Here is a 24,582-nt window from a genome sequence, read left to right as displayed (position 1 = left end):
GGGCGGGCCAGGTGGCTCAGTGAGTAAGAGCACAGGCTCCAGTGTCGGGACGACCTGGATCAAATCTGGTCTCAGATACTCAGCACCACACCCAGAAATAGCTGGCAGTGTAACCTTGAGCAAGTTACTTAACCCTGATTGCTTTAAAAAAAAAAAACCTCACCAAAAAATGCAGAAATATTAAATGCATCCTTTATTGGCCACGATGAGATAAAAAATGTGTTCAATAAATGGCCATTGAAAAATGGATAAAAAAATCATAGACAAAATAACTTAATCCCTGAAGAACCAATAAGTCAAAGACCAAATCAGAAACAATAGATTATTTCATTAAAGGTGAAATAGTAATGAGGCAATCTAACATTTTGGACTACAGCCAAAGCAGCACTTAAGGGAAAATTTCTATTTCTAAACACTTAGATCAACAAAAGTGAAAAGAACAGATTCAAGAATTAGGAATGGAATTTAAAAAACAAGAACAAAAATTTTTTTTGAAACTCCAATTAACAAAACAAAATCAAAAAGGCTAATTAAATTGGAACTCCCACCCTCCAGGAAATAAACCCATCACACATTGAATATTGTTACATTATAAATGTTATATGATTATTAGAATATTTTTTTAAAAAACTAGAAAATAAAATCAATAATAGTAAAAGACTTACTGTTGGGAGAAAAGCACAGTAGAATCCTCTTAGGAGAGCTTTGTCTGTGTGGTTCCTTGGGATGAGCCCTGCTGCTAAGGTATTATCAAACTTTACGGCACTACAGTTTGAGAATCGAGAGCCTCTCCCACCCAAAGCAGAGAAATTATTAACTTTTGAATGTTTAGTTTACTTGAAAGTAACTGGGTGTTATTTGGGATCATTTAGATATTCATGTAATTATATCTTTTAATGCTATTATTTTGAACCAACTAGTCACTGTATATTAACTTGTGGTAAAGAAGTGGAAACAGTAATACAAGGCTAAACAGATCTAAGGTAAGCCACTCCTCCCCAGAACTTCTATCACCAGGCATACTTTTTTAGGTCATAAGCTGGGGAAGGGGTCATTTTGGCAAACAAGGGATAATAGATTTAATTAAGCAAGAGTAGGCTACTCCAGACGTTACCTCAGTGGCAACTTGCATGACAGTCATTTGTCCAACTTGTGTATCTTTTAATCAGCTTGCCTTTCGAGTCACATCCACTGGTGACCATCTGATAACTTGCACCCAAAGTGGAGCTATTCCCTAGTTAATTCCCTATTCTGATACCATAGTTTTCACCAAGCAAATTGTCCCCAGATGTCCCCACTTGCCTACACGGACTCTGACTGGGGGAGAGCGGGAGGGAGGGGAGGAGAGAGGAAGAGAGGGAAGGGGAGGAGAAATGATGATTGTGAATAGATGAAATTTGTGAATAGTAAAAAAAAAAATCTAAATGATATCTTAAGATTATATGAGAAATATATATTATATTAAGATTATATGAGACATATATGAGAAAAATAACAATTATCCAACCCTAAGCTAAAATTAGTGAAATTTTGCTATTTGAGGAAGAGTCTCTTGGGACTTCAATTTGTTACTATTCTAAGTCTTGAATCCAGGTATAAGTGCCTAGACCCTGCATAAGGCTGCTGGTTCATCATTCAAGAAAAATGCTATGTGCCACTGAAGTCTGAGAACTGCTACAGGTGAAAATCTGTCCCAGGAAAAGTCGACAGAATGATCTTGGCAAAGGTGAAGGTAGGATTTTCTTGAACTATCTCCATCTTGGTAAATAAGACATTTTCCTACCTGGTTAATCTTAAACTGGCAATGACATCCTTGGCTGTCTGTGACTCACACCTGAAATCAAACAGAACTAATGGCTCTGTCTTTCTCCTCACATAGCAAATTCTATTGATAAGGGATTCAAACTAGGGTTTTAATTAAGTAATACATGCTAGTGAGGAATCATTTTGAATCGCCATTTAATCAGATAATTGAGACCATGAAGTATTACAACTGGTGGGGTTTTTAAGTTTATAAGACATCACCCTAACCCAGATAAGGTCAAAATGGGTACACAATTTAGATATAAAGGGTGAGACTATAAGCAAATTAGAAGAGCAAGGAATAGTTTACCTATCAGATCTATGGAGAACAGAAGAATTTATGACCAAACAAGAGATAGAGAACATTATGAAATGCAAAATGTATAATTTTGATTACATTAAATTTAAAAGTTTTTGCACAAAGTCAATGCAACCAAGATTAGAAGGGAAACAGAAAGCTGGAAAATAATTTTTATAGCCAGTGTCTCTGATAAAGGTCTCATTGTAAAATACAGAGAGAATCAAGTCAAATTTATAAGAATATAAGTCTTTACCCAATTGTTAAATGGTCAAAGGATATGAACAGGCAGTTTTCTGATGAAGAAATTAAAGCTTTTTATAGCCATATGAAAAAATGCTCTAAATCATCATTGATTAGAGAAATACAAATTAAAATAACTCTGAGGTACCACATCAATCTATCAGATTGGCTAACATGACAAAACAGGAAAATGATAAATGGTGGAGAAGATATGGGACAAGTGGAACAATGATGCATTATTGGTGGAGTTGTGAATTGATCCAACCATTCTGGAAAACAATTTGGAACTATGCCCAAAGGGCTATAAAAGTGTGCATACCTTTTGATCCAGCAATAATACCACTACTAGGTCTATATCCCAAAGAGATCATAAAAATGGGGAAAAAATCCACATGTACAAAAATACTTACAGCAGCTCCTTTTGTTGTGGCAAAGAACTGGAAATTGAGGGGATGCCCATTAATTGGGTAATGACTAAACAAATTGTATATGAATGTAATGGAATAGTATTGTTCCATAAGAAATGAAAAGCAGGTGGATTTCAAAAAACCTAGACTTACATAAACTGATGCTGGATGACGTGAGAACATTGTACGTAGTAACAGTCACATTGTGCAATGACTAACTTTGATAGATTTAGCTCTTCTCAGCAATGCAATGATCTAAGACAATTCCAAAAGACTTGAGGATGGAAAACACTATCCACATTCCACAAAAGAACTATGGAGCCTGAATGCAGATCAAAGCATACTATTTTCTTTTTTTAATCTTTCTCATGGTTTTTCCCTTTGGTTCTGATTCTTTTTTACAACATGACTAAAGTGGATTTTTTTTTTTTTACTTTTTAAAATTAATTTATTTTTAGTTTTCAACATTTACTTCCATAGGTTTTGAATTTTCTCCACCTCCTCCCCCTCCCCAAAATGGCTTACAATCTGATATGGCCTCTACACATACATTCCTATTAAACATATTTTCACATTAGTTATGTTGCACAGAAGAATTATAATGAATGGGAAAAACCATGAGAAAGAAAAAAAATAAAACAAAAAAGAAAATAGTCTGCTTCATTCTGCATTCCAATTCCACAGTTCTTTTTCTGCATGTGGCTGGCATTTTCCATCATGTGTCCTTTGGAACTGTTTTATTAGCCCTTACATTGCTGAAAAAGGCTAAGTCTTTCGCACACTGTGGCTGTTACTGTGTACAATGTTCTCCTAGTTCTGCTCCCCTCACTCTACCTCAGTTCACATAAGTCTTTTCAGGTTTCTCTGAAGTCTGCCTGTTTATCATTTCTTATAGCACAATAGCATTCCACTACATTCATATACTACAATTTCTTTAGCCATTCCCCAATTGATGGGCATGCCCTTGATTTTCAGTTCTTGAGCACCACAAAATGAGCTGCTACAAGTATTTTTGTACATGTGAGTCCTTTTTCCATTTTTATGATATAGTCCTAGATGTGGTATTGCTGGGTCAAAGGGTATGCACATTTTTACAGCCCTTTGGACATAGTTGTGAAAATATTTTTAATATGATTGTACATGTATAGCATATATCAGATTGCATACTATCTTGGGGAAGAGTGAAGGGAGAGAGGGGGAAAAATTAAGAACTCAATCTTATTAAAGTGAATGAGATGAAAACTAAAAATAAATAAATTTCAAAAAAAAAAAAAGAAATCACCCTATAACATTCTTTCATTATGGTCATTAGTGGGAAATGTCACAGTGAAAAATGTCACACAAGTTTCAAAACTGGATTAAGAATTTTACATGTAAAAAATTGTGTGAAAATGTCACACAAGTTTCAAAACTGGATTAAGAATTTTACATGTAAAAAATTGTGTGAACCACCTATCTAATAATATTTAGAGAGACAAAGATCCACCTATCTAATAATATTTAGAGACAAAGATTTATTTTCCAATTCGGGCCTTTATGATGCAACAATTAAAATTCTCTGAACTTTCAAGGGAATTGTGTATTTTTAATATACTAATTCTTCTTATAGCTCTGTTTTATATTGAGTTTGTGTCACAAAGCAGATCTAAAAGAAAGAAGCTCCTTCAAAGCTAACCTAATAAAATGGCTTCTTTAGAAACGTAAAATTTAACACCTTGAACTGTTTTCATCTATGTTTAAGAATATGTGATCCTTCATAACTAAGTCCACCTAGAAATATGAAGTTATGATTATTAGAGCTTGCTATTAGACCTCATGAGACTGTAACTGATATTATTTTGAGTATGATTTTGTACATGTGAGTCCTTTTCTCATTTATGATCTTTTTGGGATACAGTCCTAGAAGTGATATTGCTGGGTCAAAGGGTATGCACATTTTTATAGCCCTTTGGGCATAGTTGTGGAATAACCAAAATCTGAAATTTATTTATTTTTAGTTTTCATCATTCACTTTTATAACTAAATATTACATCAACAAGGAATCCTATTAGGCCAATGATCCATGATGCTAGTCACCCTATGGGTTTGACATCCATGAGTCACAAGTGGTATTCTCATGGGGAAGCCTAGGAGAATAACTTTTGACATGAACTGAGGTAGGAGTCTCCTGAGTTGATTTCCACACTATGACACTTCCTCTGGTATGGAAAATATCTCACCTTTTAAGCCTGGCTCAATAAAACTGGCTATCTATATAACTCTAGCCTGAAACTGACATGAAATTAGGTAAGCATTTTCCCCTTTAATGTCCTTATTTTCTTTCTATAGCAAATTTCTACAATCATTTCAGGTTATTAGTATAAATATTAAATCCTTATTTCATAGATTAACACTGGAGATAAGACGAACTTTTGGGCCTAAATTTTATTCCTTCCTAAAATTAATGTGAGGATAATTGGGTATTGATAGAATAGTTTATGGGACCAAACTTTTGTTCTACTAATTACTAAGGCTAAAATAGAAATAACTTCAATTTTAGTTTAAAAAAAAGTGTCTTGTGTTACCTAAATGGGAAAGGCCAAGTTTAAACCCAAATAAGGGTTTAGGTTTATTATTACCACCTGGATATTGAGCATGTCTTGAAAGGAAGACATGTTTTATATGATCTTCACCGTCTTGAAATCAACTATTTATTCATTGTATTTATACATCTCATCCCAGAACTTTTTCTGAAAATTGCAATTATTTTGACAACTTTCAAAAATTAATTCAGTTGTGTATTAGGACGCATCACCATTTAAAAAAAAAAAAAGAAAAGAAAAATGGGTTCTGCTAATAATTCCCTAGCAAAATTTCAGCCTCTTAGGGGAAGGATGAGCAGTGAAAAGAAAATAGATAAAAAAGAAAATAGATAGAGTGATAATTTTTCAGTTGGTTTTAATAAATAGTTATAACAAGATTAGGCAATTATTTATGTCAAATATAAACTCTGAGTTCAGAATTTTTTAATCTTTCAGTTTTTACTTTAATTTTCTAACCTAAAAAATGAAAATTCTCTCCTCTAGTGATATTCATATTAGTGTTACTAAGGTTTGAAGCTAGGTCTCACTACCTGACCTGGTTACTGTCATAGTAAACTACAACTGTATTAAGATCTATTTTGTCAGACATTTTTAACAGAGAAGGGGATCTCTTCAAGCTGCTTGAACCGAAGAATCAAATCCATTAGAGGCTGCTCTGATGCCCCACTCATGCCAGTATGCCAAGAGATCTATCTCCCAAGGACCACAGGATTGCATCAGAGGATGTTTCAGAGACTGAGCAACTAGATTAGATGCAACGAACAAGCACAACCACATCATCGTCATCCTCTCCACAAACAATTCCTAATCCACCCGTTACTAAACCCGCACTGACTGGAACCTCAATCCTCCTGAATTTTCAGACTCCTACTTCGGCTTTTGCTCCACCACTGACAGCAGTGACTGATAATTCTTTTGTTTATGAAACTCAACCTATTCTTTATTTCCCTCCATTTCCTACGCCACTGCTGTCTAGATCTGTCTGTGTGGTCTGCAGGAAAGTTGCCTCTCATCACCATAATGGGATAGCTGTTTGTCAAAATTGCTTCAATAGTTTCTATAAATTCAGAAGATTTCTAGAACCCGTATGTAGAGCAAACAATGCTTGTGCTGCTGAGCTTGAACAAATGCCCTATGGTACTCCAATTTATATATTTTGTAGGGCATGTTTTACTAGGAGGTACCTTGTGGTTCTTGGATCAGTGAATCACCTCAGACCATTTATTATATATTTAGTATAGTATGAGTTAATGTTTAATCAAATGGAACATCATCAGTATAAGTTCTACCCATTTCCATCTTCTCTAATGTCACCTATGTTCCTGAGTAAGGAACCTTTCTGGTTTGGGTCACCCATGGAAGACTGCCCTCCACGCATTTAGACTGTAATGATCGAAAGAAAGACTGAGGTCTTTCTGTGGATCAAAAGGGCAAAATGTGAGAAATAATTCATTTGGACCCTTACTCTTTCCTAATCAGTATCAATCAGTTTGATACTCTAAATAAATCATGTAGGGAAAGGCCAGGTTCTTACAGCTGGTCTCAAACTTTAATGCAATGTCCACTACTTGTTCACCAAGTTAATGAGGTTCACTTGAGAATGCTGACAAAGATATTCCCATTCTGTTTTTCTCAAATTTTATGTCCAAACCCAGTATGAATAGGATGCTTTGATAAGTCCCAACTTATTTTTGTGCCTCTGGACTATTCTCTCTTGTCCAATATAAGCAGGTGACGACCATCTTATGACCACCTTGTCAGCAGAGATGTCCCAGGCTTCACCCAATCTATCACACTGCAACGTCACTTTTGGCCCTCAAGAGCAAGCAAGGTCTATCAAACAATGAGATTCTGTATTTTGCCATGTTTCTTTTGCATATTTGGGTATCAAATCCTATAAAAACAAGGTGCTGGAAGAAGGGGGCATCTCAGATCAAGAGGAAGATCTGAGGTCCACTTCATTGAAAAAATGCCAGTGACTCACAGCTCTGCCTCAGTCTCTTTTATTGTAGGTTGGACAAATTTAATCCTCACAGTTAAATAACTAAATTTATGCTTAGTCAATATTACAAAAGGATAGAATTGAGAACTTCCATTAGACATTAAAAAAAACAACTATGTTAACAGTATTTATAGTATGCTCACATCAGTGGGCCATCTTAAAAAACAAACAAAAAAACCCTACATAATTTCAATTTCCTCCTATGATCTTGTTCTACGGCTTAGATTCATTTTTATATTTAACACATAAATATAACAAAGTTATACTTAACACATAAAGCTCCCACTGCATAGCCAAATAAAGTTTTCAGCCTTAATCAATGGCTTTATTTCCAAAATTATCCTATAATAAGAAATGGCTAATGGGGCCAAATTAATTCAAGACATCTCACTGAATGCCATGAACTATGTTGATTGGAGGGAAAATCAAATATTACCACACACAAAATACAAACCCATGCTTTGATTTCTACTATTACATACAGGATGTAAATGGTGAACTCATGAATAATCCATACATGGAATCAGTCATGGTTTCTATAGCATAGTCCTTGCTGCTACTGGAATGCTCAAGAAAAAAACTGGAGTTCTTGGAGAATTTATGGGTTATGAAATTTAGACTGCCCAGGCAAGTCTATCTTTCTGTCCCAAAGTATTTTCCCTATTCCAGAGAACATTTTTCATTTCCCTTTGTTAGACAGCTAGAATTTCTACCAATCAGAGATTTATCCGGTTGACAAATATATTCTTAAGGATGCAAATATTCTAGGGAGAACTAGGTAGTCATCAATCTTCCACACATTAGTATGAATTATGATGAATGTTTTCCTCCTAAAATTTAGTAGAAATTTGCTTCATAAAAAACATGTAAATTCTGACTGGAAGAAAATGGACATAGGTGATTCTGGTAAAGCTACTGAAGTGAGAAAATTGGTTAGCCTGATATTAGATATATGTTGCAAGAATTTATTTATTAAAAAAAAAATTTCAGTGGAGGAAGAGGTTAGAAGGGGGAAAAATGCTTGTTAATGGCTGGGGAGGGGGGAGGGTTAAAAAATTAAGGAAAAAATTATAAGAGGGGTATAGAAAGGGGAGTATAAAGATACTAAAGGTCTATTGCACCAGGTTGAGAGAGTACTGTGGTCCAGTATGGCCTGCAGTAGTGCAAACCTGGACCCAGCAAAACTGAAGTAGGTCTTGGGAGAACTGAATCACTGAGAGCAGTGGTGGTTTCCAGACTTCTCAACGCACAGATCCAAAGACAACTTAGAAGGTCAGCAGGAGGGGTCTGTCAGTCCTAGGTGAGAGAAGAGCATAGTCCAGCACAACCGTGGTCCCAGCAAACCAGAAGCAGGCCTGGGAATGACTGAATTGGCAATGGCACAGCTGCTATTTTGACTTCTGAGAGCCAAAATGGTGGCGTAAGCAGTAAGTGGGAAGGCTAGGGGAATTAACGGGAAAGGTCACTTGCTGTTTCTGAAGGCAACCAGTACAGGATTGGAGGTGTCCTGGTAAGCCAGTAAGAGATCCTGAGCCCTAGAATGGTGGAAAACGCAAAGGGAACGGTAGATGCTAGCAAGGAGAACCACCACATGTGCTAGTGGACAGGTGTCCACTAGCAGCTGAACCTCCCCCTCCTTTAGCACAACCATGGGTGAGGAGATAAACTTCAGGGGCCAGACTACCCCCACCCCATACCCCACGAACTACAGGGTAATCCCAGGGAAATGCAGAAAAACCCCACCTGGCTTTGGCACACACCAGCCACCACCACCAGCTCCAGCTAAGCACTAGGTAAGCTACCAGACCCCTATAGTGTCCAGCTGACTGCACCTAAGGCCCCAGCATACAAAGTCAGAAACTAGACCCCGAGACCCCTGTGCCCCAGAAGTGCAGGATGGTGCCCGCTGTGTCCCAGAAGTAGAGATCAACTTTAAAAGTCAGGGAAAAGGCTAACACCATGAGCAAAAAGGAACAGAGAAAATCAGTGACCACAGAGAATTATTATGGTGACAGGGAAGATCAAAACACAAATTCATGAGAGAATAACATTGTCAATATACCCACATCTGAAACCACAAAGGGGAATATGAACTGGTCTCAAGCACCGAAAGCCTTCTTGGAGGAGCTTTAAGAAAGATTTTAAAAGTCAAATAAGAGAGGTGGAAGAAAAATTGAACAATTCCTTAAAAATACAATTGACAAAATGGGGGGTAAAGTACACTGAGGAAAAGAGCTCCTTTAAAAAGTAGCGTTAGGCAAATGAAAAAGAAGGTACAAAAGCTAATGGAAGGAAACAATTCTTTAAAAATTACAATTGGGCAAGTGGAATCTAATGACTCTACAAGACATTAAGAATCAGTCAAATGAAATCAAAAGAATGAAAAAATAGAAGAATATGCAAAATACCTAACTGGAAGGATATCAAAGACAAATTCTGTCTAAAGAGGGAGCACGGTGAATGTAAAGTTAATTTAAATAATAAAAAACTGAAAACAAAATAGATGACCATTGATTGGGATATGGCTAAACAAATTGTAGGGTGTGAATGAAATGGAATATTACTGTTTTATAAGAAACTACGAATGTGATGAATACAGAAAAGCATAGAAAGCCTCACAAGAACTGATGGAGAATGAAATAAACAGAGCTAAGAATACAACATACACGACAACAAAGGAAACAGAAAAAACAATCACAAGAGAATCAAATGTGAATGTTGCAAAATTACAAAAGCATTGATCCAAAGAAGAGATATGAGAAGATTCTAGATCTTACTCCTTTACAGAGGTAGGAGGTCCACAGATGTGGAAAATTATATATAGTTTAGGGGTTTTTTTTGATAGGGTGACCACTTTGCTGATTGCTATTTGCCTAGCGCTATAGGGAAATTCGGGTAACAAAAAAAAAAAGATACTAATAAACCTCTATGTATATAAAAAGATAAAGATTTAAACAAGATCTTTATCTCTACCACTTACTAAACTATATGAGGGTGGGAAATTTACTTAACTCTAAACCTCAGTTTTCTAATCCATAAAATGCAGATTTTTATGATCTACCTCACAGAGCCGTTAGGGAGGAAATGTTCTGAAAATGGTAAATGTAGCAATAAGAAAACTCTTTATATTGATCACACTTCTCAATTTTACTAAGGGTCTGCTTTGCTCCCAGGCAAAAGAAAGAGCAGCTCTCTTCTCTTCTTCCGTCTTCTATATATACACAACATCTTCCTTTCCTCCAAGGACTCCAAACTCAGGCTAGACCATTAACACTATAATTTACCTACAGCTATCTATTAAATATTTGAAGAAAGGTTATTCCTTATAAAGTTGTATCTTGTTCCTTAGATACATATTAGGTGAAAATACAAAAACATGAAAATATTCAAAGTTCACATGCACTTTTACCATTTTTTCTTTCTGAATCCTCTAATTAAATTAGGATAAATCACACTAAATTAAAATGATTCAAAGTAACATTTTTAAATAGTGCCTTTGTTTTAAAGTCAAGATTAATTTTAGCCAAAATACCTTATTAGGATGTACTCTAACATCACAGGTACTAATGATTACTGAAAGAAAGAAGCAATAATTTTTCTACATATCAGCTTCTCAGCAACAGTAAAATATCAGCAGGAAAAGAAAGCAGGCAATACTGACACATGTGGTCATTTTGAGATTGCCAATTTGCAATCAGTCAAGCTAATCCTTAAACTATCAAATTTAATACAAAGGCAGATCACAAAACATTAACTCTTCTTCAAATAAAAATACTAGAAAGTAGATATATATGTGCATATACACACACTGTTAGTACAAAATAATTTCCTTATAAATGTGAAAAGAATTACTATTCACTCACAAAATAAAATTTAAAATTATATGAATTAAATCTCAAATGAAAAAAATCTATACAAAAGGAAATTTGTTGTATTTCTGTTTGCTCTATCTACATACAATTGGTGAAGACAATAAACTCAAAATTTCACATGACTGTCCACAATGAAGCTTTTAAGATGTTAAATTAAAACAACTTACAAATTATTATTAAATAATATCATAACTTACTGGATTAAACCATTAAAAAATGGAAACACCTCTCCAATTAAGGAGTCACATTTCCAAAATAACATCATCAGAAATGATACAGAACCAGGACTACAGATTAGTAACACCTGACTTTCAGAATTGTTATCTATGAAAACTTTAGCAAGAGCTTTACAAAATAACAATTTAAATACTTAATGTCAAATAAACTTTCTTTTTACATGCTAAAATCTAGATTACGGGTATATGCCATATAACATTACTCTGATCAATGTAATTTTCCAATAGTATTACACATTATAAATAAACCCACCCAATCAGCCCTGTGATGAACACTGCAGATAAAAAGATAAAAACGAAAAGTGTTTGCCTTCAAGAAGTTTACATTCTACAACAATAAAACCAAGAGTACAAAATATATGCAAAGTAACTGGGAGAGAGTGTGGGTGTCCAAGTGGCAACTAATTTGAGTCTTAAAGGGAGCTAGGGAATCTAAGAGATCAAGAGGAAGGAAAACATTCTACTCATGGGGCATATAACAAGATTACAGGCTTGAAGCAAAATGAATGTTATGAACAGGAAGCCACAATTTACACCCATGTGACCAAAGTACTCAGCGTAACACTATTCATACAAGAAATGCTTAATAAAAGTTTTGAGCAAAGTATTTATTTTGCAGGTAAATGGTATAGTAGATAGTGTTGTTGGGCATGCATGCAGTCTCTAGAATCTGAGTTCAAGTATGATCTCAGATTCTTACTAGCTGTGTGACCCTGCGCAAATCACTTTTTACTTCTGTTTGCCTTAGTTCCTCATCTGCAATATGCAGATAATAATAGCACCAACTCCCTAGAGCTATTGTTAGGCTCTAATAAGATATATTTTTCTTCTTGGAAGCTTTGAAAAGGTTTTTATGGAGAATGAAATTGAAATGAATAGCTATAATAAATGGCAGCGAGGTGGCGCAGTGGAGAGAAGCCTTAGACTGATTCAGGAAGAATTCAAATCCTAACTCAAAGGACTAAATTTGTATTACTTATAACCTCAGGCTCAGATTCTCAATCTGTAAAAATAAAGATGATAACAGCACCTACCTCCCAGAGCTGTTGTGAGGACCAAAAGGTATAATAGATGTAAAATTCTTTGTAAACTTTAAAGCACTGTACAGATAATAGCTACTATTTTTTAAAATTATTAACAAAATAAAAGGATTTGGGGACTTTATCAATCCAATAGCTCTTGTCCATAGTTATTTTTTAATCACCACTGAATACATAAAAAAAAAAATATCATTTACAGGTGACATTCTCGTGTTTCTGAGTTTATCCTACTTCTCTACTCTATGTTATCACTGTCTCTTAAAACTCAGTTATGAACAGGTTAATTCCAAATGTGCATATAGTGATAATATGTAGGTATACACATACAATTTCATATGTATGTGTATTTGCATGACAGAATCTAATACTCTATCAATTATCCACAGGAATTCATTTTCTGGACCTAAATGGACTCATCTCAAGTGTAAGTACTACAGAGGTAAATGCTATAATTAATGTTTTCCTCATACTAATTATCACTTTTGGAGAACCAGTTATTTTAGGGAAGCACCATGAGTATTACTAAGCTTCTCAATTTTATCTTGTAGATAGAATGGAATGTAGCTGGAATTAGAAGACCTGGATCTGATGGCTACTATGTGATTTGGGGAAAATCATTTAATATCTCTGGAGCTGTTTCCTTCTCACTAAGTTACCTTTAAGCTTTCTCTTTCTGTTCGAAAATTCTCTAATACTGACATAAACATAAATTAACATATGTGTAATATATATTAACTAAAAATTTTAAGTGGGATTACACATAGAATATAAAGTTGAAGCTAAAGCATATCTTAGTGCACTTGAGGAGGTAAGATACTTCTATAGCAGTTTAAGAGAGGGGATGTGTCCAGTGCATGGTCTGGGGCTTCTAAGGAACCAGTTATTGTTCCAGAGCTACAACTGAAAATGGCGGCTATTACAAAGCCAATTTTCCCTAAGGCCCTTCCCCTACCCCCCCCCCCCAAAAGGTCAGCAGTCCAAAAGAACCATAGTTAGTATCTAAAGTTACTACAAATTTGCAAGAAAATAAGACACTGAGAAGACACTGAGTCATTCTGAAGTTTTAGGATATGTGAAAAAAATTAGTAAAACCTCATTACCCCCATATTAAAATAACACACAGAATATATTCTAACATGCTTTTTTAAGAAAATAAAATATAAAAAGTTTTTAAAATATGACATTAAAGGCAATAGTTGCCTTAAGCACACCAGAAAAAAATAAGGTAAAAAAAAAAAATCAACAATTTTTTTTATAAACAGGCTACTTTATATCCTGATGTCAGTAAAGAAATTAAAAGCAAATTATTTAGATTAACTTCAGAAATGAGGAAAAACTTCTAAAGCTTTAGAAAAGAAATGTGAGGGATAGTTTTTGAGCCTCAGATAGGAAATAGCAAGTGAAAAAAATAGGGGGATGAAGAAAGGATTGTTGAAGGAAAAAAATTACAAAGCTGGTGCTATAAGGGTTAAACCAAACTAAGTTACATTAAAAAAGCTTTTACTTCTTACGCACTGCAGAAATGTGTTAGGAATATGAAAACTAATGCCTAACATTAAAAGCATTTAGAAACCCACAGTTTAGGAACAAAGAAAAATGAGAGAAATCTGAAAAAATAAACTCATAAAGCATGTATTTCATAATCATCCTACTTTGATATTATTCACTCATCACTACTCTTGTACTGAATATGGATCATTTATCAAATAGAAGTAAAACCTCCAAGCCTCCTCCCTGCCTTGGGATTTTAGTCAAAATGAATGCAAACAATCACGTGGGATTCAGCCAAGCAGTGACGTTAAATTCTGCTCTGTCAGAAGACAGCATCTGTCAAAGCCCACATTTAAACTGCTGCCTGCCCGTGCAGCAGCTGAGGAACCATGGATTTCATTTTATAGAGCAAGACCTCAGTAAAACTGCTCAAAATCCTTCCTGCAGCTGCTTGGCAACAATGAAAGAAGAGAGGTAAATCCTATTATTTTTCAATACAATCGGACCAGTACATTCTAGCTGTAGCTGCTTCACATTGCAGCTCAGCACTAAAAATATGGATACTGAGAAGAGAATACAGCACTGCATTGTCCGACAAGGAAAATACGAGATGTAAAAAGCTTCAATGCATCAATTGTGGGGGGTAGACAAAAGTGCTCCAAACAGAATGGACAACTAAAGCTCTTTGTTAAAAATTTAAAAGGAAAAAGAAAAAAACAAGAACACCTCAGAAGACCAACACACATATGAACAAGGAAGGTAACTCAGAGACAAGCAGACAGATGGACAGATTGGATCCTGTGAAAAGCAATCGCAGGAAGCAGACTGTTGGGGGATGTGCGCATGTTCGATAGCATCTTTTTCGCTGAAGTGATGGCGTGCCAAAAGTATTTTCAGTGAGCATAATCCTCTCACCATAAATGGCTTGACCAAGGAAGGTATGTCAAAACCTTGTGTGTGGTATTCATTTGATTTTGTTACCTTTACAACCCTAGAGGTACAGAGCACTGAGTATGCTTAGCATTGTGTTCTATAAATTACTGTGTTAAAACAGATAAAGGATTTCTAATGTATACATTTTTAGTTTTGTACTGTTCTGGAGGAGAAAATATAACATTGTTTTATTCAGATAAGTATGTAGTTTATAGTCATTTTGTAGTACATAAGTACAAGGGGAAAAACTGAAAATACTAACACAGATGTACTTGCAGAATTCATTGGGAAATTCAACTTTTAAAAAAATCTCCAGGGGTGGGGGTGGGGGGGAAAGAATGCCATAGTAAAGCAATCCTTTATCAACTCAATTCACCCTGAATCATTATCTCAAGAAAATAAAAGCTGTGATGAAAATGGCTATATGACCCTATCATTAGACCATCAATCTATGCCATGTAGATAAATTATACTAAGAGTAGCTTCAAATTGTAGCACTGTGAGCTGTTTTTTTCCTACACTTCTTTTAAAATATAAAAATGTCACATTAAATAGTAGCCAAACCTAATTTTGTAAATATGTTCTCTCTAACATTACCTCCACTGTAAATGTAAAAAAGCAGTGGTCTCATATACTAGCCCTATTAGTTACCAGACACAGTTTATGAATACAATTGAGCTGAAGATGCCAAAGAAGAATCTTGACTATAAGATGGAAGTAACCTACAACATGGCACCACAATAAATTGCCCATTTTCCTATTAATGGCTAAAACGCAACTGTGAACAAAGAGACACTAATATTATGCAATTAAAATAATTTGACTTGACACAGTCATCCTTTCTCTCTTAATGCTGACATCAGAATTCAAAGAAATATGCAGAATCCAAGTGGTTTCCTACAGAATTTACCAATAAATCAAAATAAGGAATTAGAAAGTTAAAACGTGCTTCCTATACTACAGGCTATGCTAAAATGTAACAAAACTAGTGCAACTGTGTATACCAAACCAAATATGTCAAAATCCAATTAACTATTTTAGCAAGTCACTATTAGAGTGAGAACGGCAATTTATTGTTAAAGATTCGAAGGTGTTATTTCTCAAACCTGCTAAGAAAATTGGCAATATCCAACATAGTGAACTTTTCTTATGTTCACTGAAATTGCTAAATAGGGTGACCATGCTAACTAATAACAAACGGTGAACAATATGAGTAAGTTAAATAGCTAGTTTACTAAACTTCAAGGTCTGTTTTTGATTGATTTTTGGCATGGTGCAATAACAATTACTACTACTTATCATTTAATCACCAATCTCAATCATTCTATCAATTTTCCTTCTGATAAAGAATTATCTCAGGAACCAAACACAAAAATGGACTTATTAAAATACATAATCAAAACCCTATTTAGATTCTATTATCCTGATAAACAATATAATTTCATTAGCAACTATAAACTAAACATTTCAAAATAAAAATAACTATCTTTAAAAGCTGGGGCATTTAAATCTAGCACTGCTTAAGTAAGAAAATGGAATAAATAGAACAGTTTTCAGAGAACAAATGAAAACACATTGAAATGATATTTACTACTATACAGAATTTTAAAATAACAAAATAACATTACATAGTGAACTGAATATATTTCCCAAGGCACCACATACTTTTTAAAACAAAGTTTTAAAGGTAATTGAATCAATACCACTACCCTACTGCAGAATGCAGAAGCCAGATTTTGACAGTTGTATAATACCTAAACTACTCCAATATTTTAACATGTAAAACAATAAAATTTTGAGAGGAGAAATAGAATGGCATTTATCATAAATTTTCCTCATCATAAAGAATTTATTTTCTATAAAAAGAGTGAAATACTTCAGAAACTTCTGATAGGGCATCTTTAAGAGGGCTACAGACATTCTCATGGCTGTTTCATTTTTAGAGAGGAATATTAACAAATGGCTTATATAAACTTTAAGTTTAAAAAGCCAATCATCTAGTCATATAATTATATTAGCATGTCTAAGTAAAGATATAGATGAACATTTAGCATATGTGTATAATTTAAAATTAATGAGATTCTAGAAGTGTAAAACTTATACTCAGTTTCTGACCATAAAGTTACATAGGGTGCTTTCCATAAATGGCTTAAAAAAAAATAAAGATCGATAGTTCTTGGCCTTATCTGGTTATTAAGCACAAGAATATCAAAAGCATACCCAATAAACAATCACACAGTCTAATAAACAAGTAACAAATCATTAATTTGGGGGTCTGAAATTTTAATTGGTACCATGGCCCTCCCAGTTAAAAATTTAAAGAAAAGCTAATTTCGTCAAAACAAACAAAAAAAAAACCCATGGAATCTAAAAAAATCATTCCTCTGAAATTAAAAATAATTAGATATAGTTTCCCATCTTAGCATACATGTTGGTTGAGTGTTTACAAGTTGAGTGGGAAAACTTTCTAAATCAAAACATTCAGCACTAACTTTTATAAAACTAAGCCTTAAGAAAATATTTTTGTGATGAAATAAGACAGCTTTGTATTTGCTTTATTAGTATAATGAAATAATGTAATTCCAATTTAAAAAAATTTACACAAAATATCTAGCAAAGTCCAATTCTTTTGTTAGCTATATTGAAAATGTAAAAATAAAATTTTCACCATGATAACTGATACAAAAAATAAAAATACTCTGTAAACTTAGAAATTTGAAAAAAAAATCACATACTATGGCCTGTATAGTAGGTAATACTTTAGAAATCATGGTTAAAATTTCCTATTTTCTTGCTCCCCCTAGTGGCTGTTAATAAGATAGTCACAAATTATTTTCATTCATATACTTCAACCACTTCATGCAAGTATCAAGTTTACACATGAATGACAGTAGATTAAATAAAATGTCTACTTTGTATCTAGGTTTCTATTTCTATGTAAGTCCATTTCTTCTCTTTGTCAAGGCCAAAATAATTAGTTAGCCATGAATTTAAGATAATCAAAATCTAACAGTTCACAAACTCATACTATCAAATTTACCAACATTAAAGTTATCCATAATTATGAACAACTAGACATTTTGAATTAATCAAAAATATTTTTGGGCCCAGTAAGTAAATTACAAATTTAACAAAAATATCCTGTAATTTTTTAGTGGAACTAATACTATGAATACTTGGTTTCTCTTCCATGCTCAGAACTCCTGGGTTCAGAAATAAACTAGAGTAATATTACAAGTAGGTCGATCTTGGTAAGTGATTAGGTTTTAATATTCAGCATCATAAATTTGCTACAGTGATTTCCCTTAAATCGCAAAAACAAACACAGGATATAATGTGACTGATAGTTGTAATTATATAACTTTTTATGTGCAAATAAGATGCAACACTGAATTTTAAAACTTTCTGTAGTGAATTGTATATAAAACTCTGACTACAATAGAGGCCATATCCTATGCTTTACATTAAGCAACAAATTACTAAAAGTAGTTGTTTATTCAATTCTATCAAGTAGATTTAATTGTAAAGCCATCTATTTGTCTTGCCAAAACCACAGACAATGAAAGGTAGAACTAAATGTCATTTAAAAATTAATATGAAAATCCAAGCAACAAAATGTTCCTAGAGACAACATGGTATGGTACAAAGAAGGATGGATTAACATAGTAGAGAAGAGTGGTTTCCTGAAACCTACCACTAACTAGCTGTCTGGCTGTGAATAAGCCACGTTATAAATTCTGGGTCTCAGTCTCCTCTACAAAATGAAGAGCTTTCGTTAGATGATGAATCAACAAATAAACATTTATTATTGTTTACTATGAAAAAACTAAAAGAACCTTCTGAATTTGAAAAAAAAAAAGAGTATACTTTCTTAATAGTTAAAATTATTCATCATTTTTTGCTGTCTAAAAAGCCCAGCATAGAGGTTACTAGACCCTGAAAATTAATTTTGACAGGTGCATCTTCTCATTGACTTTCTTAACACAGTAGGGGCCAATGGAAACATGCCAAGCAGTGTACTGTGACTAACTGAACTCTGCTATAATCAACCTTGTACCGTCTGTCCCACTACTAATACATAACCATTTTACAAAAAAAAAAAAAGGCAGCTGACTGTGTACCATACTACACCACTGTATGTCAAATCAATTTTAATTAATACCAATAAACTTTCCATATGCTATCAAGACACTTTTCAAGTGGCCTCTCACAGGACATGGAGAAAAATTCTCTCTTCAAAATAGGTACAGCTGCTTTAAGTCATTACCTTGCGTCAAAAGTACACCTGCAATATCACAGCTTCTGTGGGCAACAGGAAATGGATGGAAAGAAAATAATCCTTTTTAACAATTTAAATTCAAAACAGTGGCCTTGGCTCATTTTAAGTGGTTTAATTGGATGAAGACAGTTATATTTCAATCCAGTCATCTGCTGTATAATCTACTTTAACATAATACAATGACAAATTATTTCTGTATGTTTTTGTAATTCTCTTTTCATATTAAAAGAAAACTTACTTGAATTGAGTTTACTAAAATCTGTATATAATTCCTAGTCAACCTAACAAATTAAAAATCCTGAACACTTTGAAATACTATTTTTTTTCACTTTTACAGAGTGATTTATGAGGAAAGCCTTTAAGATCCGGACATAATTAAAAAATGATTACCAAAGAATAGCACTGGTTCAGAAGAGGCAACCATCATCTTGTTCTACCATTATCCCATATCCCATAATTGCATACTTACAACATGCTTCAGTGGAGGAGACGACATTGCTGCTTTGCAAAGATGACCTGGAATGCCAAAAGGTCTTTGTTTCGTACGCATCTCATTGGTCTACTCTCTCTTGTCTTTCTTTTTGCTATGTTTCTTTTTTTTAATCATCACGATTGGCTGCCAGGCAGAGCTGGCTTCAAAGAAAATCCAGTAACCTATACTATACGAGGATTTCGATCTACAAAGGGCGAGACAAACCACAGCTCCCTAAGGAACATTTGGAAGGATACAGTCCCTCAAACTCTAAGGCCTCAAACTGCTACTAATGCCAACAACACTGACTTGTCACCACAAGGAGTAACTGGCCTAGAGAATACACTCAGTGCCAATGGAAGTATTTACAATGAAAAGGGGACTGGGCATCCAAATTTGTATCATTTCAAGTATATCATAAATGAACCTGAAAAATGCCAAGATAAGAGTCCTTTTCTAATACTTCTTATAGCTGCAGAACCTGGACAAGCAGAAGCAAGACGAGCTATTCGACAAACTTGGGGAAATGAAAGTCTGGCACCTGGAATTCAAATCGCTCGAATTTTTTTATTAGGCTTAAATGTTAAGTTGAATGGCCACCTTCAGCGGGCCATACTGGAAGAAAGCAGACAATATCATGATATTATTCAACAGGAATATTTAGATACTTACTACAACTTGACCATTAAGACACTAATGGGCATGAACTGGGTTGCAACCTACTGCCCACATATTCCTTATGTTATGAAAACTGATAGTGATATGTTTGTTAACACTGAATATTTAATACATAAGCTATTAAAGCCAGATCTGCCTCCTAGGCATAACTATTTCACAGGTTACCTAATGAGAGGGTATGCACCCAATCGGAACAAAGACAGCAAATGGTATATGCCACCAGATCTCTACCCAAGTGAGCGGTACCCTGTGTTTTGTTCTGGAACAGGTTATGTTTTTTCTGGAGATTTAGCAGAAAAGATCTTTAAAGTTTCTTTAAGCATCAGACGTTTGCATTTGGAAGATGTATATGTGGGGATCTGTCTTGCCAAGTTAAGAATTGACCCTGTTCCCCCTCCCAATGAATTTGTCTTCAATCACTGGCGAGTTTCTTACTCGAGTTGTAAATACAGTCACCTAATTACCTCTCATCAGTTCCAGCCTAGTGAACTGATAAAATACTGGAACCACTTACAACAAAATAAGCACAACGCCTGTGCCAATGCAGCAAAAGAAAAGGCAGGCAGGTATCGTCATCGTAAACTGCACTAGAAAAGATAATTTGTATCCCATGTGCAATCTGTAAATATTGCGGAAAGCATGTAGAGTAAAAACTGATGAGCTTCATGGGGCAGTTTTTAGTTAATTCCTATCACAGGATGGAATTAAAAATATTTTTTTAATTTCTGAAGAGTTTAATTATTAAGACAAAAAACAAACAAAAAATCCCAGAAGGTATCCTAAGAGAATTTGTGAAACAGAAACAGCATAAAATCCTCCTGTGTGCTCATATGCAGTAATAAGCAGGCACACTTCAGTGATACAATTTCTAGTTTATATGCCAATAAAATATAATCCACTCTATTTTCCACACAAATTTTAGAAAGATGGAAACTGAGTCACAAAACCCACTTCATTTCTCAATCAGTTTTCTGTTATAAAGAATTATTGTTAATAAAAACACATACAACTTGTTTTTAAGAAAACTTAAAATTGTACAAAGAAAAAAATTTTCTTTGGCCTACTACCCTAAAGTATTTTCATAGCTATATCCATGAAATAAAACTTAATTCAATTATCCCATAAATCAAAGATGAAAAGTTTGACATCAAGCTACTATCTTAAAACTACTCAAATAATCATTTTAATTTAACACTGTTCACAAAAACCAGAAGTATTATTTTGATGACACGTGAAAGAATATGACTATCAGTGTGTCTCAGGCTAAAGTTTAAAAACAAAGTCACTAAACAGCACCACATGCACAAAATCTATTTCCTTCTGTCATATCATTACTAACAGTATTCATTTTTTAACTCATTCAACTAAAGCTGCTTACTGCACTCTCCTAAAGAGTGCCATCTTGTAGCAGCAAATGTATTCGATTCTCAAAGAGTTGTCATGTTCCTTTAAATGAAGGAAAAGTGGAAAAAGAACAATGGGGATGTACTATTGAAAAGGACGAAGAGTGCAGAAGCAGTCTCATTCAATACATTTTAAAGATGCATGTCTGCCAAAGCGCAGCATATGGGAAGCTCATTTCCTGACAGCAGGTGTGCACATGCTGATACTTAATCATTTTATGGCACTATTTCTGTTGTCAGAGTGCCAAGTTTACAACCCTACAATTTTGATTTTGTGGATGACATTCTGCATCCTCAAATTAGACTTTTTTGGGGGTGGGGGGTGCCGTACAAATGTTTGATGAACATTTGATTCTAGTACTAAAAAAATGTGTATGATGCACTTTTATCAAAGTTTTTAATAAAAAAGGGTAAACGAGAAACCCAAAAAAGTTTTGTTCAGTTTCATGAGTACAATGAATTCATTGCAATTTCATATCCTTTGGTCACTAACTGGAAAATGAAAAGAAATTAAGTTATCATCATGACAATACCTAGTTGCTTCCAAATCACTTCTGGTATATAAATCTTCATTTAAAATTGATGTCACTTTTTTGTTACTTTCATTTTTAACTGTTTCTTGGACAAATCATGTGAAAAGAATTTTGATAACTGCATTTAAAAATCTTGCGTTAGAAACAAAGTGTATATATATATATATATATTAGCATTTCCTATCTGGTCCTTGCACAAAATTCATACACCCTGTTTTCCAGATTAGTCATATGTGTATTGTACAGGATGAGCAACACATTTAATTTTGATTCAGGTTTGTTTCTTACTTGTTTCATTTAGAAGACCAAAATTACTAGAAATATTTAAAAGTTACAGGATGTCACTGAAATGACAAATACTGTAAGGTGATACCAATGCTTTAGGTCAAACAAGCAAACTTGATGATCAAAGGCAAATTCAAGAACTTTCCTCAGGTTATCACAAATCCATACACCTTCACTGAGTATCATTGTAATATTTGTTCAAATTGTTATTACAAGCAGAAACCCTGCCTCCATCTTGATGTCTACAAAAATTAATTTTGGTGTTTTTTTTTTTATAAAAGACCTGTAAATTTAATTCTTAGGGGGATAAACAATTTTCTTCACTTAGCTCCTCTTCTTTTATGTAAAAAATTCAAATCATTCCAATGTCAATCAATGACCCAGATCTTAAGTCTTTGAAGAGTTCCAAGATTTTTCAAATTAGCAAGTTATAAAGGATATTAAGTTTCTAGGAAGTCACCTATTTATAGTGTTAGGGGTTTTTTTTGGTTGTTTTGGGGAGTTTTTTGCTGACTATTTTTCCTTACCCTACAGTTAAGTATTTTATTAGGTGAAAATAATAATCTTTCTTCCCTAAATTGTGTCTTTGGTAAAATATATTTCTACTTAAATTCCATAAGCAGTACAATAATGTTAAATAGCTATACTTTAAGGATCTGTGATTTCATTGGTGTCAATTCCCTTCTTGATACAGATCAAAAATGCCTTAAAGCCTTAAAATAAAAAGATGTCTGTGAGTTCCAGGGGTTAAAAAAAATCATCACATGGTGATGAACCTTTTAGACACTTTAATGAAAGATAGGGTGGATAGTGAGCAACTAATAAATATAAACTGAAAAAGACAAGTTACAATTGATGCTTTATTTGGGGAATATACACTAGAAAAGAGATGCTTAATAAATGTTTGTTGAATTCAACAAAACAATTTCTCATTATAATTATGGAAAGGCATGTCTTAAACAAATGTTTCCTTAATCAACGGAGAAAAATGAGGACTCTGGCCAAAAAACAGTCTTCAAAGTCACTTCCAGTTCTATGAATCTAATCAAGATTTAAACGAGCTTACCTACATTATTTGCCAACCAAATCTGTTGTTGTATCTGAAAGGAATTAGGAATCAAAAGATGTAAGAATGCATTATTAAGATTTAACACATCAATTGCCCTAGTTGTGTATCACTGTAAACTGGCAGCAGGATCAGTATAGGAGCAAGAAATCAAACTTCTAGCTCCAGGAATAAATTCCTCTGTATGTGAAATAGGAATTGGGTTTGGGGAAGGGGAAAGCGGGAAAGGAGGGTGGGGTGTGGAGGAGGCAGCATGGCACAGAGAATAATATGCCATAGGAGCTCTTAAAAAAACTTGTGAGATTACACAGAACGATTCCATCTTCGGTTCTAACAGAAAGTGGCTAAAATGAGTCAAATATTTAGAAATCAGACTGTTTCAATTTTTGCACTGGTACCCTGAAGAGTTTAAGTGTTGAATATTGCTTTTGTGACCTACTTTATGTGCCCTAACCACATAATTAGCACAGAATAAGAGAAGGAATACTAGATTTGGATACAGAAGACCTGGATTTGAATCCTAGCTTAGCTACCTGTCTAGCCTTAGGCAAGTCACCTACTTCTCTGGGTCTCAGCTTCTAGATCAAATGAATGAACTGAACTCAATCATTCAATCAATCTCACCAAGCATACACTATACATTGACCACATGACAGGCACTGGGCTAGCATATGGGTTTCAAAGACAAAAATGAAATGACTCCATTCTTTAGGGAGAAAAGAGATATGTGCAGAAACAGTTCATACAAAATAAATATAAGGAATATTTTGGAAGGGAATGAGGAAAGGATTCATGCAGAAGATGTCACTTGTGTAATTTTCTGAAAGAAAAGATTCTAAAAGGCAAAGGTAAGGTGGGAGTACCTTCTAGGCTTGGGGAAACAGTGCAAAGGCATGAAGATAGAAGATGGTATAGCATTTATTGGGGAGTAATGTATAATAATGTTGAAAAGCTCTGTT

The 24,582-nt window shown here is 34.2% G+C and overlaps 2 protein-coding genes across 2 annotated transcripts in view; one reads left to right on the top strand and one right to left on the bottom strand.

The window, feature by feature from the left end:
• The window catches only part of CDC73 (cell division cycle 73), a 162,276-nt gene that overhangs the window by 55,210 nt on the left and 82,484 nt on the right, over window positions 1-24,582 (bottom strand). The gene's annotated exons all lie outside the window — the stretch shown is intronic.
• On the top strand, window positions 14,263-22,170 carry B3GALT2 (beta-1,3-galactosyltransferase 2). The gene is made up of 2 exons (XM_069074464.1): window positions 14,263-14,912; window positions 19,524-22,170. Exon 2 carries the CDS (start codon window positions 19,659-19,661, stop codon window positions 20,925-20,927), a length of 1,269 nt encoding a protein of 422 aa, XP_068930565.1. The 5' UTR covers window positions 14,263-14,912; window positions 19,524-19,658; the 3' UTR covers window positions 20,928-22,170.

The sequence above is a fragment of the Petaurus breviceps genome, unplaced genomic scaffold, assembly GCF_028583685.1.
Source record: "Petaurus breviceps papuanus isolate PSGF00001 unplaced genomic scaffold, PetGlider_PUasm1.0 90895, whole genome shotgun sequence".
Taxonomy (NCBI): Eukaryota; Metazoa; Chordata; class Mammalia; order Diprotodontia; family Petauridae; genus Petaurus; species Petaurus breviceps.
This window is presented reverse-complemented; position numbering and strand designations above follow the sequence as displayed.

Excerpts from the sequence above, each read along its gene's own strand:
- B3GALT2 (XM_069074464.1), top strand. The coding sequence starts at position 19,659 with ATGCTTCAGTGGAGGAGACGACATTGCTGCTTTGCAAAGATGACCTGG.